Source organism: Rhinolophus ferrumequinum, chromosome 6, assembly GCF_004115265.2.
Source record: "Rhinolophus ferrumequinum isolate MPI-CBG mRhiFer1 chromosome 6, mRhiFer1_v1.p, whole genome shotgun sequence".
NCBI classification, from domain to species: Eukaryota; Metazoa; Chordata; class Mammalia; order Chiroptera; family Rhinolophidae; genus Rhinolophus; species Rhinolophus ferrumequinum.
Genome location: NC_046289.1, coordinates 4911229 through 4927793, shown reverse-complemented (window position 1 = coordinate 4927793; position 16565 = coordinate 4911229). Strand labels below are relative to the sequence as shown.

General features: G+C 50.9%; 1 protein-coding gene across 4 annotated transcripts in view; it reads right to left on the bottom strand.

The window, feature by feature from the left end:
- Positions 1-16357, bottom strand: part of BCL11B (BCL11 transcription factor B) — a 94543-nt gene extending 78186 nt beyond the window's left edge. For 2 of the 4 annotated variants that reach the window (XM_033109387.1, XM_033109389.1), the window contains exons 1-2: positions 15287-16357; positions 1598-1966 (exon numbers count right to left, since the gene is read on the bottom strand). In XM_033109387.1, the coding sequence (XP_032965278.1) occupies positions 1598-1966; positions 15287-15344 (427 nt within the window). In that variant the 5' untranslated portion in view covers positions 15345-16357. The remainder of the gene's footprint in view (positions 1-1597; positions 1967-15286) is intronic. The other 2 variants (XM_033109388.1, XM_033109391.1) reach the window with 1 other exon arrangement.
- Positions 16358-16565: the final 208 nt, after the last annotated feature.

The window sequence follows — 16565 nt, the reverse complement described above, 5'->3', positions numbered from 1 at the left end:
AACAACACAGACAAAAGAGACCCAGCACCTGTCTCGCCTGATGGCTCCAGCCCTAACGAAGGAAGTGTCACTGAGATCTGCACGGAATTCAGAGACCAGGGTTTACGTGACCATGGCCTGGACATGTCAGACATTTTTCTCCATGCCCTTGGCACCTTAGGAGTGAGAGACTCTCGTACTGGGACACACACCAAAGGCAAGGCCCACAGGCCAGTGTCCCCAGTGCATGCCACCAGTCTCTCCACGGGAGCAAGATCTCATCAATTCCATTTTACAGATGGGCAAAGTGAGGCCTGAGGTCACAGAGTAGCCGGGCTTGCTGCATTACCTTACCCATGGATACACTAGGCTCACCCTCCGAGGAACACCCAGCCTCAGCCCCTCCAGCATCCCTGCTAGCTTCCTTGACTGAAAAACAGTAGAGACGAATCCACACGTTTTCCCAGCTGGCCACCTACTTGCACACTGCAGAACTGACCTCCCAGAGGACAGTTCTAAAGCATTTATGGAGCCCTGCTCATTTAATCCCAGCACCAAGCCTGCCAGTATTAGCACTCCCTGTTTACAGATGAGGAAACTGAGGCTCAGACCTGCGTAGCATCTTGTCCAAAGTCAACCATCAGGATTCAAACACTCATCTGCATGCACTCTGATGCAACTTGCTGCAGGACAGGCTGCCACTTCTAGCCCAACCAGGGCACTCCCATTCTCCCTCCGGCTTCCTGGGCTCAGAAGACTGATCCAGATTCAAATACTCTGGTTCACACAGAGCCTGTGCTCCCTGGAGGAGACTCTGGCAGGCCACAGCCCTGTGGTGAGCACACCTGGCTGGAAGGCACAAGCCCCAGACCTGTTCTTCAGGTGATAAGAACCAGCCATCCACATGGCCGGCCAAGTGGACACGCCAGAGGGCATGTCCAACATCCCCCAAGGGGCACAGTACTCTAGCAAGTGCCCACCCCTGAGGATCGGCAGTGTCAGAAGGGGCCTCTGAGATCAGGGGGCCTAACCCCTCTTTTCACAGGTAGGAAGCTGAGGCCAGAGAGAAGAGGGAGAGAAAATGAGCACTCCCATTCATAAGGGCCGTCCAGGAGCCGCCCACATGCAGCCCCATTAGCTCACAACCCCAGTGAAAGAGGCTTCACTGACACCATTTCACAGACTGGGAAACGGATCCGTCCGAGTTGTGGATTTCACAGATTCCAACCCAAGATTCTCTGGCTCCAAAACCAGAGACTAAGCCATGAACCCCAGCAGAGTGAGGGTCAACCAGACTTCCAAATTCCCATCAGTGCTCCCGGCCACCTGTGCATTCAGCCCCCAACAGCGTCCCGTTGCCAAAAGCAAAGCCACCACGGGCCATTGGGGCCGCCCTGAGCCCCGGGCCTGTCTCCTACTGAGGGTCACCTGGACGGTGGACCCTCGGAAAGGACGAGCCCCGCTGGTGGCCCAGAGGCTGTCCTGATAGCTCCTGGGCCATCCCAGCACCAACACCCTCAGATTGAGGGCGAGCCCCCCGACACAGCGAGGGGTGAAGGCGGGCATGAGACCCGGGGGGTGGCTTCGTCAGCGGCCAGGCGAGTGCCACGTTCCATACCTGCAATGTTCTCCTGCTTGGGGCAAATGCCTTTCGTGGGCGAGAGCAGGTGGTCATCTTCGTCGGGGGTGACCTGGATCCCAATCTCCACCGGCTCGGACACTTTCCTGAGCTCAGAGCGTGAGGAGGGCGGCGGGCTGCCCTTGTCCAGGCCTTTGTCATAACAGGCACCCAGGCTGCCACCACACTGCTTCTTCTTGTGCTCTATAAAAACCAGGATATCCCCCAGGGGGAAGTTCATCTGACACTGTCCACAGGTGAGCAGGTCAGGGTCGGGGCCACCCACTAACAGCCCCAGGCCGCTGGGCTCCTCTATCTCCAGACCCTCGTCTTCTTCAAGGATGGCAGCCTCCACATGGTCAGCCTCTGCTGGAGAGAGAAAGGAGAAAGGGGGGGCAGAAAAGATAGAGATGGGCTTAGGCAATCACAGGCACCCATCGTTCACTCCAACCCACCCCCACCTAGAGGCAGCCAGGCCCCCTCCGCTGCGGGACGCCAGAGTTCACCAAGTCCTCCCCATGACTCCTGGAGGCAGGGGCTTCACCAGCCCACGGGTGACAGATGGAGCAATGTCATGGCTCCTTGAGGTTGCGACTTTAGTAGTGGTAGTGGTGACCTTACTACTTTCTAGTTCATTCTCTGCCAATCCCCCTCCCCAACATAGCATAGGAACACATACGTGCCCACAAGCACAGACACACATCCTGGTTTCACGAGAGACTCAGCCGTCCCAGACGTATCAGCTACAGACGTGTCTCTCAAACTTTGCAGCATCTGAGAATCACCTGGGGGACTCAGAAAATCTCCCATGCCCAGGCAGCACCCCAGACCAATGACACTGGGACCCAAACATGAGGTTGTTGTTTTTTCAGACTCCCAGGAGATCCTAATGGGCGGGCAAGGCTGACAACCACGAGCGGGGCGTCTCACCCTGCTGGGGCTGGATCCGCTGCACCCTCTCCCCTCCACCTTTCATTCATGCTTTCCCCATTCATGCAAGTCTGACTTGCATTCCTCTACCTGAGACCTGGCTGCATACCAGACAAGAAAACAGAAACCCAGACAGCCATCACAGGGCCAGGCCTTACGAAAGAAAGAAGCCCACACGCTCAGAAAGCAACCCGTGAGCGTTGGTTCCAAAAGAAATACCGAAAGGAAAAGCAACGCCGAGTCTGCTGGCGGAAAGGGGGAGCTGGCTTTCCTGTCAAACCTCCAGCACCTGGTCAGACTTCCACTGTTTTGTAGATGTCCCAGCACTCATCAAGTCCCCACTGTCCTTTTTTGTTGGTTGGTTTTATTCTCACGCCCAGAAAAAGAGAAGGAAAAAAAATTCTTCAGGCTGCAAAAGCATTTCTTGGCAGATGACAAACCACCCTTTCAATGGGATGTACATTTTCATATTTCTTTAGCAGCCGACATACTTACTTTTTTTTTTTAAAGGAGCGTAGGACCCAAATATTTTGAAGCTAATGAATGCCTCAAAAAGCAGCAAAGCCCTCAGGAGAAAAGTGGAAGCCTGTCAGCTGAAAAAAAGTGTCATAAATAAGGGAAGCGGACATGAGGTTGCATCTGCCCTGGGGGTCTGAACAAATTCGGGTGGGAATTTTTTGAAAGCAAATGTCAGTACTCGGGCAGATGGCGTGAGTGCTGGGGTCTTCAGGGGTCTGAAACCCAAGGAGGCAGGCAAATTTTAAGTTCTGTGATATTTAGGAAAGGATCATGAAAACCACAGAAAACAGAGGGAAGGGATGGAAGGGAGAAAAACACATTCCGTGGCAGTGAGGTTATTGACCGGCCAGAGCCAAAGAACAGATAATTTAAGGAAAAAACTCTATGGCATCTTTCATCCTACACATAAATCACTGTTCTGTAGTTTCTGAACAGGCTTCTTCAGCGCCTGTGAGAGTCCATGTGTAGGACTCAATCTAGAACGGACTCAAGCTATACCACATAGGACACGTATGCACTATGCATATATAGGTCCAAGAGTAGGTATTGCTGGGATGGGAAACTACCATTTGAGATCCTGCCTGTGGGTCTAGAAAAGCAGGCAGAGTCTTCTCGATGCATTAAATGTAGACACGCGTTAGAAATGTGGCCACACAAAAACACCCTGCTGATGAGGAAATCCTCAATCTGTGGTCTGCATCCCTCTGACAACAAGCACCTATAAGGTACGAGAAAACGTTTTCACAAAGCCAGCCCCAGAAACCATTAATTACACTTTAAAAAGAAGTCGGAGTTTACTTAAAAAGGAGTTGGAAGACAATGCTACATAATTAATTTACCAATTTATTTTATGAAAAGATGCTTTGCTATGGTTAAAATGTAATCACAACCCTCACGCCAAACAGTGGTTCTAGGAGGGAACTGGATTCCTGTGAACGGTTTGTCAGAATGTAAAAGGTAATTATTCGCTGCCTCTTTTCCCTTTAATGATCTAACATTGAGCAATACTGTTTATATTGAAAAGCTCGCACCTTTAATTACCAATTACATATACATAATTTCAGAGCCAAAGGAGAGGGCTGTGAAAACAGTTCTTTAGAAATATAAGGATGTATTGTGCGCCATTTCTAGAGAAGGTAATCTAATAAATGGGAGGAGGATGTCAAAATATTGTTTTGTTAAAAAAAAAAGAGAGAGAGAGAAAGGGGTACAAAGGAAATGAGCTAAAAAGCAAAAAAGGACAAAATGAAATTGAGAATTCAAAGGAAACAGAGGCAAGGGCTGTGGTAGGAAGGGTGACGGTACCTGGTACCGTGGTGAGCAGGGCTGGCACACGGCTGACAAACACGGCATCTGATAAAAACGAATGACGACAACAGCTTTTCCATCCACATTCCCAACTTGATCGTCCTTTCAGAAGTTGGGGAGGTGTCTTCTGTTGTTTAATTTCATCTTTGGTTTCCTTTTTTTGTTTTGTTTTGTGTTGCTTTGCTTTCCATTCACTTTTTCAGCCACGTCCATCGCTTTCCTGGGCAGGAGTTGTAGGAATATCTCCTCTTTGCTAAGAGGTTTTGAGCTACCTAATTTCCAAATCATTTTCTTATTCAAAAGAACGCAGACTAATTGTAAAATCAGCACAGGTCGTGTAGGCCTGTGTGCAAGCATGCCTCCCTGTCCCTTCCACCTTTTGCTGAGGATTCTGCGTCACCCACACTATATCCCTTTCTCTTTTTTTTTTTTTTTTTTGTAACATCTAGTGATCCTTCCTTCATGCGGCAGTCCCTGCCTTTTCACTTTCCTCATGCTGCCAGCCCTGCGAGCCCCAATAATTAAGTTTGAAAGTACCCCAAGCCGTTCCCTGTGCTGTAGTTCAGATTTCAGCCTCCAGTCCCCTTGCAGCTGCAGCCAACCAGCCTGGGCAGCCCGGCCCTGCTGGGGTCCTGCAGGCAACTCTGAACTCGGATCTCCACCTCCCAGACCCAGGATCCAGCTCACTGTCTCCAAGGGATGCCAGGAGGCAAAGAAACATCAACCAAAATATCTCCTTCCCCTCCCACTGCCAGTGTTGAAAGTAAAACTCAAGGTGACAGAGGGCATTCACTCAGCTCCAAGAACGGGGTTTCCTCTCCCTTCCCCTGGTGTGTGGGGCCCTGCTGCAGGAGACACTTCCCAGGAAGGGAACAATGTCACCCTCAACGTTCAGGTAGCAGAGGCACCCCGAACCCCCAAACTGTCAAACTTTGGGGTCAGAGTGGGCAGACCAAGAGAGCCTGCTGAGCCTTAAAAGCTCACGCTCACGGCCTTCGGAGACACCCCCCAAAGTCAGGCTGTGGTTTCATTTCCGCTGGCAGGCGGATACCACGCTGGGTGTGTGGGGTGCGCGTGTGTGTCTGTGTGTGTGTGTGTGTGTGTCCCTTCTTAGAACTGCATCGATAATGGAAGAAATAAAAGGAGAAAGAGCCACGTAGCCAAGCTCCGAGAGGGGCAAAGTGTGGGCACGTCTGGCCCTCCCAGAACCCTCCTTTCTCTGTCCCGCGGGCACTGGAACCACACGGCCCCACACAGGCTCGGAGACCCAGGCCTCTGCTGTGGCAGGCAGAGTGGTCCAAAGTGCCACCCAGAGACGAGAAAGCACCAGAAAAAAGATACATGCAAACAAAAACAGCCTTTCAAATTCCTGGCCCCTGCAAACCAGCCTTTCAGAGCTGCCTTGTCCAGCAAACTCAGGCCTTACAAAAAGAAGGCAAGATGAGCTTTCGCCTCTGAGATGACGTCTGCTTTCGTGAAATACTCCCCAAGTGTCAGGCAGTCCTGGACAATACTGCTGCTCTGGCTATTATGCGCCGAATAAAGGGCGGGATTGCTAACATGTTGGGACTTATTACGAGGAAACACGAATGGATGCAGCAGGCCACTTGTCCCAATGTCAGACATCAGACTGGGGCGGGCTCTGAAATGGGAAATCCTAAAGCACACGGACACACACACAGTTAATTTTCTTTTACAACAAAACCACATTTTATTTACAAGGCTGGGCCTCCTCCCAGCTGGTGAAGGCATTTAGAAGCAATGAAATCAGGATTCACAAATAATAACGGACATTGTTGCTAACTGCACAGGGAGGCACTTGATCCTAAGACAAACTCTCCCGTGCCTCACTCGTGCCTCGCTCGGATCGGCTGGAAAGGAATTTGGGACAGAAGACAGAAATGGAAGGACACGGATGACACAGGCCCAGCCAAGCAGCCCACAGGCCCCCAGCACTGCACAGGCTCAGCCGGCCTTACCTGGCCAGTGATTCCCCCACAGGCAGGGCCCTCAAGGCCCCACCCACCCTGATCCAACTGTCTCTTCGCCTGCCCTTCCGGGAATTGCAGCCAACAGGCCAGCCGGCCGCTGTCCCCAGAGTGCAGTGCACGTGGGTTACTGCCACACATAGCACACAGGCCATGGGCCCCAACCCTGCGCTGATCCAAATCTAAATCTCTAGCCTCCATTGCTGAGCCACAGTCTGGGAGAAACATACATAGAATTATTGGTTCAATGATAGGTGGGGAGGGAAAGATGTGGGGGGAGGGTTGCCAGGCTCTTAGATTTGTGTGCCACCAACGTCACAGATGCCATCATGATGTGTACACATGTTTACAAGAACTGTTCAGCATCCATCCGCCCGAGCTTTGCATCCAACTGGAGACTTTACACCTGCTTCCTACGAAGACGGAGCCCTTGCCATCCTTACCAATATCTGCGAAGGGCTCTCTTCCTTCTCCTCCCCGAGAACATTCAGGGAGGGGCTGGGACTCCGGGCGACATCGAAATACCACCAACGTGCACACTCGACAGAGCACAACACTTTCTGAGCTGCCATCAATTTTTAATTTATTGGATCCAAGAGAAAATAACAACCATGGGGACGGGGGGAGAGGGGTGGGTAGGAGAGGGAAGGAATCAATTCTTGGTGGAGACAATAATCTATGACTAGATGATGTTTAAAGGCACAAGAGGCTTTATGAAGTTCTCCGAACAGAGGGGATAATAAAGTGCCTGGCAGAGGGGACGGAGATAAGAGGGGACCGTCACCCAGCCAGGGATGCATTTGGAGGACTGTGCTCCGAGGGCCACAAAGGGCTAGGACACATCGGTGGGTGGGGGCCACAATCCGGGTCCCAGCCATCTGCCCTCCAAATTTCTGTAGCCAACAAGGCTGGGAGCTGTTGCTCCCTAGGAGAGTCCAAAGCAGGACACACCATACAGATGCACTCTCTCCCCTGACCACCTGCACTCTTGCACAGAGGTCTGAGGAGGCTACCTGTTCCAGGTGTCACAGAGATGGTGGCCCTGCGCCGCCCTGAGACCCTCCAAAGGCCACCTCCCTACCACCCTCACATCACTACACGGTCCGGGGCCTACAGAGACCACCACCCCACAAAGCGCCATCGGCTCCACCCAACCGCAGCACACCTCAAAGTGCAATGGTCAAGCTTTCTGACATCTGGGCAGACGGCGGAGGAGAGAAGGGCTGCCCCTGCACAACCTTGTCTGGCTCGTGGGTTTCCCTGCCCGTGAACATGACCAAGGAGGGGTCTGGCTGACGGGGCCCTCAGGGGAAGGCCTGGGCCTGGCCTGCATTCCAGGAAGTCAGGCTTCCTGATCCAAGAAGAGGTTTGGGAACAGGGAGAACCTCAGCCACACAGCCCAGACGGAGGACCAGGTGGAGAAGTCCGGGGTTGTGAGGAGAAGCCCCAGGTACACACACGGTCCTCCACCTCCCCAGCCAGGCCTCAGGACACTTCCACTCATCAGAAACAGCTCCCTGAAAAATACCCTGCCTTGCTCTATAGACTTCAGTACAACCTTTCCCCACCCCCTGCAGCATACACCTCTCCAGAACCCCAAAAACTCAGAAGGCCCGGTCGCACACATTGAAAAGCAGAAAAAAAGACCAAATGAATAAGGAAGGCGGTGTTCAGGTGTATTCACAGATCCTATCCATGACTAAAAGGTTACTTTTTTAAACAGCCGAGTCCATGATACCAAAGAATGGGGTGATCTATGATTTGATAAATAAAACAGTCGATTCAAAAATAGAAATAAAAAAAGATTTGCCACCCCATACAGAAATCCATCTCAACACATCCAGAAGATTCCACAAAACTGCAAATGCCTGAAGTCTTCCCAGCCATGACAGGGCCCGTAATGATGCGATATAAAAGCTTTCTCTGCAGCCAAATGAAGAGGTTTGTTTTATTTAATGCTACGCTTTTTCAAAGGTGCTACTCAGAAGAAGGCCCCTCCACACGGTACACGGGACTGCAAGCCCTCAGCTGGAGGACTTTCTCTGAGGCAGGGAGCAAATGGTACCGGCAGAGCCGCTCCGCTTTCAACATCTCATTTCCAAGGTAGGCGGTTCACCGTGGCCCCGTTTTTGTTTTCTTTAGTTTTTTTTTCTTAGCAGCACATCCATTTCTGAAGCACATGTTAATCACAGTAACACTGGCATTCAACTTGCTGGAGTCCTGTTTGCGTGTTGCTTTTAGTAGAGAACTCATTAGAACATTAACAAATGTATTTGTATTTCAGCAGTTCAGTGAAAGGGGGGCATAAAAAAGTTCTGTAAAACAGGATTTGGGGGTTTTGTTTGTTTGTTTGTTTTTACTTTGAAGTTACTTCATTTTGTGTGGCCTGGGATTTCATTATAGTAAAATAGCTTGGCCTGGCTAATTCAACACCCAAACAGATTATCAGCTGCCTCAGGAAAAAAAAAAAAAAAAAAGAATGAATTTCTTGAATTTCAGCAACTACACAAAAGATTTGCATATGTCAAAATGCCGGACAAGAAGTCCCCGTGAATGTAGTACCATTAATCAAACCTCTCGATCTGGTGTCACTTTTGCCAGTGAAAACGACGCTGTTCCCCCCACCTCCTCCATGGCTCGTGCAAGAAGTGTGTCCCTCTGCTCTCATGTGTCTCCAAGTAGCCTGGTCGCGGCACTTCTTGTACACACCTTGGGAAAACTGCTCAGGAGGCAGTCAACGCACAGCTTTTCTTGGGGAGGGGAAGAGAACCTGACGGAGTAGATCTCAATGACGTTCGGCTCCCCGGGAAAAAAAAGATTTGTGGGAGCAGAAAGCAGACCCTGGGGTGGGGGGACACACGCAGAACACAGAGGCCCCCAGGCCTGGTCATATGAGTAAATAAAGAATGCTGTGAAGTGACAAAGCCATACTCAGAGCAGCTGGATGACACGGACATTGATTCCCGGTGTTACTCTGTACCCGCTCCCCATTCAAAACTAAGTCAGGGTCCCTACAGCTAATGCCACCTTCAGATGCTCAGCCAGCATCAATAACTGGATCGTGCCATGCAGGGCACAGTCCCCAAAGAGCATTTATTTTCCCTTGTCCTCCCAGATGTGACACAGCATTAAATCTAGAGGCTAAAGTCCTTGGAGAGGTTCAGCTAAAGGTAGGACCTAACCAGACAGCCAGAGAGTCCTTCCTTAAGCTACAGGAGATACAGGAAACAGTCTCCAAAGGTCAAGAACCCCATCTTTACCCTCTCCCATATATATATATATATATATATATATATATATATATATATTTTCCCCCAAGCATTGTCATATCTGTGGTCTGTGTTTTGTTACAGCTTGTGAAACTCCCCCAAGTTCCAAGGCACAGGACTGGGGATTTCTAAAGTTAATGTTTTTAACGGTTTTCTGTAGGCCAGAGGCCACTGCCCAGCCCAAGGCAGCGAGGTGACAGTGCCACTTCATCTCTGAGTCGTCAAATGAGCTCGCTGCCGTGATATGCTTACAACTGGCTCAATTCAAACATTAAATGAAGTAGAGAAATCATCAGATAAATTGCTGGCCCTCGGTACTAGAGAGTAAAGGCTCCTTCTCCAGCTGATGACAGCACTAGGCTTTTGTCTGACCTAATTTATTTCTCTTTCAGGTTAGAATAAAGCACTCTTTCGAGTCGCACGGTAACCTCTGCTGCCCATATATTGAACTCAAACACAGGACTCAGGGTTAACCGTGCTGTTTCCAGATTTCCTGAAACTTGGAAGACATTATAGATGCAGAAATCCCGTGATCAAAAGCACACATATTCCCCAGCACTAAATTGCATGTTTAAGGGAGAAATTGTTTCATGAAAACCACCCATTACCAGCCCTGTTTGGGTGAAAGGTATCAGCAATGCTGGATCTAGCAAGCATTTACTCCTTCCAAAGTTTCACACTTTATTTGAGTTGGCATTTTATATCGTGGGGGAATGACATTACTTCCCTTAATACAGTGGGAACATTACCTAATAAATGGAATTGAGAATCCACGTGTTATAAAATCTGAGCTAAGAGGATTTCCATTCATCAAGCTGTTTTAGGTACATGACTCCCCAAAGCAGCGAACCTCAGCTGTTGCTGGCATCTGTAACGTGCAATACAGAAAGGGACAAAATGACGCACACTCTTCCCAGACCCCCTGCCCGATCATAAATGCCTTAGCAGACTAAAGGAATTTTCAGGAAGTCAAGACCACAGACTAATCGGGGGAAACACACCTATTCAAAACTAACCGTTTTAATGGTTTCAAAAAGAGAGAGAAAGAAAAGAAAAATACCTCCATCTGCCAAGTAAGGGCTTGTAAATCAATGCCGATAGCTTGGAAATAGATTTCTCAAACTTATATTCTCATTTTGTCCTGCTCGAATCTCTGCAGGAAAATCAATATTACAACTTCACACTTAAGACATTTTGCAGCAACGTAAAGGGCCTCGGCTGCCGACGGAAAGCCATTCCTAGCCCGTTGTAGCTAAGGCGCCGAGCCATGACACGGGCGCCGAGCGCCCCCTAGCTGCCAAGTGGAGCCAGGCGCGGCGCGGCGCTGCAAGCTTGCCATCAACCAGAAGCCAATGCAACTGAAAGTTTATTTTGGAAAGTCTTTTATCACAACAAGCAACAGAGATTGCGAAGCGATCGAGAAGGGAGATGAAAAGGAAAAAGAGAAGGCTGGTGCAAGCCGTCTTCTAAGCGAAAAGACAGTGCCAAGAGCTCGATTCTGATAACACGCTAGAAATTGGTGTGCTCTGCAGTCGGAAACTGATATCTATTATCAACGAACTGTTTTGCCTGCTTCCATCTCACTGAGACAGAATGCTAATTATTGTCAAATGCACCCAAAGTTGGCCTTCACTTCAGTCAGGAGGACCCACTTGGCCCTGCACAGTGGTCAGCAAAGCACCACACCCAACCCTCTGACCTCACTCAGCTCCTTCCATGTCCCTACGGCCAGTTTCACCAAAGGAACTACATTCACTCCAGCACTTAAGAAATGACTCGTTTTCTGTTACGAAATATTTTGAAGGCCAGACAAAAATCGCCAAGGCCAGAGCACAGGCAGATAGCAACCTTTCCCCCTTGAAAAGAAAAGAAAAGAAACATGCATCTATTGTACATAATATTCAGGAAGGGAAAGAATACCCTTTAAAAATATTAGGGATTGTTAAAATATGCTCACGGCTGTTTTCTCTCAGGTGTGAATTACAAATGAATAAAATCAGCCTGGCATAACACCTTTGATGAACACATTTTATTCTCCGGTGGAATCAGAGCAGCTGACTTATATCACACTTCTAATGATATGGGGTTTCCTTCTGTGCAGAAGAAACCAACCTCACTCCCCCTACCAACTACCAAAGGTGGGGGGGGGGGGCATACCTTAGGAAATTTATCAGAGGCCCAATTTTGAAAGATATGTGAACAACTGGAGATATACTATACTCTGGGGAGTTTATTTAGATAATTGTGAGCACAGCCGCCTTCAAAATATACAGCTAAAGCAAAACCTAATTTAAAGGGCAACCATGGAATTAACACAGCCTAACTTCCGAGTCAAATCTTGGGTCTCTCGTTGTTTTGCAAAATCATGAATTCGTAAGGCAAATTACTCATCTTCCAGGGAAACCTGTTGGTGGGTTGTTGAACGATCACCTTCATCGGGGTGCTGTGATTGACCATAGACGTCTTACTTCCTTCAGAAAGCCTCAGCTCCTTCATGGACTGGTGTTCATACCCCACTCCACTCACCCTATCTGCACAGCCGGCTCACCGCCCTTCCCTCTGCCTGGTCAGTCACTGTCCCTTTTCCTCCCCTCTTCGCCATTGTCACTGTGTTTTTTGTGTGTTTGTTTTTATTAATAGCTGTGTCTGTCCTCTGGTTTTAAAAGCCACATCCATCTGGGTCAAACATTTTGAAACAAACCAGAAGCCCAGGTTTTCATCCCCAGCTGTCTCCCACACTCTTTTATACATACGTCCCTCCTCTTCTCACTGGCCCTGTCTGTAAATTTAACTAGCTCATTATGGAGCCCTTCTCCACCCAAGATTATCGAGGCTATTTATGTGCTCTTGGTGTTTCCCAGACCATCAGTTATCCTAGGTTGCATCATCCCTAAAGAACCTGGGGCTACAGCTCCCGAGGCCAGCGGGCTGCCACCCAATTGAAGATACACCACGTTATAGGTGGTTTCGCTCACATTTAAAATCGAAAATGTGAACCCCAGGTGGGGGCTGTGACAGCACCTGTTTTGCTGGCCAGGGCTCCAAGCACCTTCAACCCTGCATCATCATCATCATCATCTTCATCATCGTGGAGGGGCACTTCCACAGGCCATGCAGCCTTTCCTTGCCTGCACTCCCACCTCCCGGTGACACGGGACAGACAGAGAAGCCAGCTGCTTTTTGATAATGAATAGCCTTGTGTGGAAACTGGTTGGACCACTCTCCCTGCTTACACCCCAGCACAGGCTTTAGGCTCCATGTGCCCTGAAAGGCAGGCAGGATACCCTTTGCCCTCTTGTCTCCTGTCCCCTGCCCCCCTCTTCTGCTTTGCCTCTCTCTTTCCCCTCCCTGCCACTGCTCCAGTGTCATCCTCTTTCCCCAGCACTGCTCTGAACAAGGCTGAGAGAGACATGGAACAAATGAAGGATGGAAGGCTGTCACACCAGGCACCCCGTGCCCCCAGCACCCAGCTGCCACCAGTCCTTCCTGTCAGGGCTTTCTCTTGATGTCCCAGGAATGCCAGAAGAGGAGAGAGCAAAAGGAAAGCAAACCTACCTGCTTCTTTCCCCCTGGCTTCTTTCGCTGCTGCCAGCTTAGCAGTGCACCCCTGATAACTCCCCCTTCCCCGAACCCCTACCCTCAACCTCCCCCTCCTCAAAAAACAACCCTTGCAATTATACAGAGGCTACATTGCCTCCTGGAGAAATTAGGCATCTGCAAGTACAGACAGTATAACCACCACTGCACTATCTAAAGGTGGGGATGGGATTGGAATAAGCGATTATTGGTAAAGGACAAATGTCAACTGGCAAAAAGAAGAACCTTGATCAAACCAGGCTCAAATCTGGTTGCAAAACATTTTGTTTTAAATGCAACCAGCGAGTCCTCTTTCATGTTAGAATGGTGAAAAATAAAAAAGAAGTCCTCTTCCCTCCCTCCAAAAAGGCATCCCTCTCCCAAGGTGAACCCCACTTAATATCTATTCCCCTTCCCAAAAAATAATAATAAATCCACAAATTCTTACTAATGTATCTGCTGTAACAAAGGAGAGATGGCAGCAGCAACTGCTCCGAGCAGATGGCTCCTAGGCGGGTTTTCAGGGGAGGGGAGAACCCTTTTATATATTTATTTATTTATTTAAATTTTTAAAAATATAACATAAATATTCGGCTCTCGGCTGCCCCGCAGCCAGTCCTCTGCGGCGACCGGGTGCGCAGCCCTCTCCAGCTCCGCGCGGGCAGCCCGGCCCCAGCCTGACTAGGTGATGGGAGGATTGCAGGAACACAACCTGCACCGCGGTCTCGATGGCACCCAGAGGATGCTTTATTTCTATTGCAATAAAATAAAATAAAATAAGATAAAGTAAAATAAAATAAGATAAAATAAAATAAAATAAAAATAAAAAAAATAGCAGCGGCGACCCAGACACCGCAAGAGAAAGGACCGCGGGGAAATGCTCGAGCGCGGCGAAGCAGCCGCCGGCCCGGCAGGGAGAGCTGCGAGCCGACCTTCCCGGTGCAACTATGCGGGCACCCGGGGCGAGCTCCCCTGCACACCCCGTACCTGGCCTGCTTACGCTCTCTTTCTCCCTTCTCTAAATAAACCCAATTGGGGCGCTGGAAGCTGCTGCGTCTCTGCCCTGCTGCCTGACTGCACGCCCCGCCACTGGCTTGAAATCCACAAGATTCCAGCCCAGCCGGTGGATTTCCACTTCGACCTGCCTTGTTTATTTAGATAGAGAAGATGAAAGATACTGAGACAGAAGGATGCGTAAAAGATTGATAGGTCTCTCTCCTTTTCTTTTTTTTTTCTTTTTTTCTTTTCTTTCTTTTTTTTTTTTTTTTTTTTTTTTACTACTGTTTTACAAGCACATCCCTCTCTTCCCACTCCTGGCTGACAACCCTTGTTCCCCCGTGGCGGGTATTTTTCACCAGCCCCCAAACCCCCACCTTTTTTGGAGTGGGGGAAAGAAGACAGGATCATCCCAGGAGACAGCGGAGGTGGGGAAATGCGGGGGGGTGCATGAGCCCGGCAAACGGCCTTGCAGCTGGATTCTTTTGCAAATAGAGGAAGGGAGAGAAAGGCGGCTGCAGAAGCCTAGGACCGGTGTGGCCGGCGCTCTGCCCCGCCGGGTGCAGCTACCGGGGACTCGGAGCCGGCGGCCGCCCGTTTCCCCATATCTCCCGCATTCCACAGCGCACCCCGCTCTCCTCCGCCCGAGCCTTCAGCACGGACCCACGCGCTCGCCAACTTTTCCCCACTTCCCGGCTGCCCCCTCCCCCTCCGCTCCCCCAGCCCCCTCCCCCTCCTCTCCAAACCCCGCCACCAGCGCCGCCGCCGCCACACACGCCGCTCGGAGGGGCGAGCGTCCAGCCGGGCTCCGCGCGCACACACACACCTCCTCCAGCCTGCGCGCCCCCTCTCCCGCCCGGCACCCGCTCCGCAGGCCCCCGAGCCGGAGGCGCGTCTGACTGCGCAGCGCCCGGACTCCCGGGGCTGCAAAGAAACTTTCCTATGGCCCCCCGCCCCCCACAAGGCTCTGGGCCGACGCACTGCCTCTGGAGCCCGCGGGCCGCCCCGGCACCCGGCCCAGCTGAGCCCGGCTCGGTGTCCCCAGCCCCGGGCGCCCGGAGCCCCATCCTCCGGCCCCTCGCGCTTACGCCGCAGACACTTACGGGTGATGAGCTCCCTCTGGGACAAGTGCTGCGGGTTGCCCTGTTTGCGGCGGGACATTGCCCCGGCATCTATTCTGGCATCGCCCGGAAAGCTGCTCTGATGGGGGGAGCCTGGGGTGGGGGTCGGAGCCGCCGCCGCCGCCGCCGCCGCCGCCGCCGCCGCCGCCGCCGCGCCGCTGCCGCTGCTGCCGCCGCCGTGCCTCCTCTGCCCGGGTTGGTGTTTTGGTTTTTTTTCTTTTTTTTCCCCCTTCCTCTCTTGCCCTCTCTTCCTCCTCTTCTTCTTTATTTTGCTCTTTCTTCTATGCTGTTTTTTGTTTTGTTTTGCAAAAAGAAAAAGAAAATAAAAACCTCTCGATCTAAAATAGGAAAAAGAGGCAAAAAAAATCTGCTGTTGCTTGCCGCGGACTGGCTGGTTTCTTTAAAAAATATATATTCTTTTGAAAGCAAAAAATCCTTTGCACTTCTTCAAACTGCGTGGCCTCCTGGACTTCCAAATGTCTTCTTGAACTTAAACCGGATTTTGCACCGGCTCCTGACACTTTCAGGGTCTGGTAGGTGGAAAGCGCACTTCTACCAGGAGGGGGGTGGGGGAAAGAAAAATGCAAACAAATAAAAAATAAGAGAAGAAAAAGAAAAAAAAAAAAAGCAAAGAAAACTTGGGGACTTGTCTCGTACCCCCCTCACCCCGCCCCCTCAAAAAACCCAAAGCAATGTAAAACTGCCCGGATTCGGTTGTTTCTGGGTTTTCTGCGGGCTGCCTGTTTTTTTCTCGGAGACTGACCCTTCCGAGGCTCTGGGGGGACTCCAGGAGCGGCTCCTTCCCAGTTCACCTGGCAGGCTGGCGCCGGCCGGAGAGGCTGCCGGGTCCCCGCGAGCGCTCCCCAGCGCTCCCCTGGCGCCGCGGGCCCGGGGGGAGGTGGGCTGAGGGGCGGCTAGCCCAGTGCGCCTGGGTCGGTGCGGGCGCGGACTGGGAGCTATAGATTGCAACGTGAAGATGGCGGAGTCCGGGTTCTCTGGGAGCTCTCGGTCTCTCTATGGCTGGGGCTGCCTCTGTACAATGGGATAAAATTCAAGTTCAAGTGCGGACGTGACGTTTAATCTGCACCAGAGACAAAAAGACCCAGAGAGTCGGAGCACTGGGGGCGACTAGCGGTGGCTTTTTAACATTGTACCCTGTAAGAGAACAAGAAAGCACACACACACACACACACACACACACACGCTCGCGCGCGGCGCTTGCGCGCGCGCGCACACACACACACACACACACACACTCGCC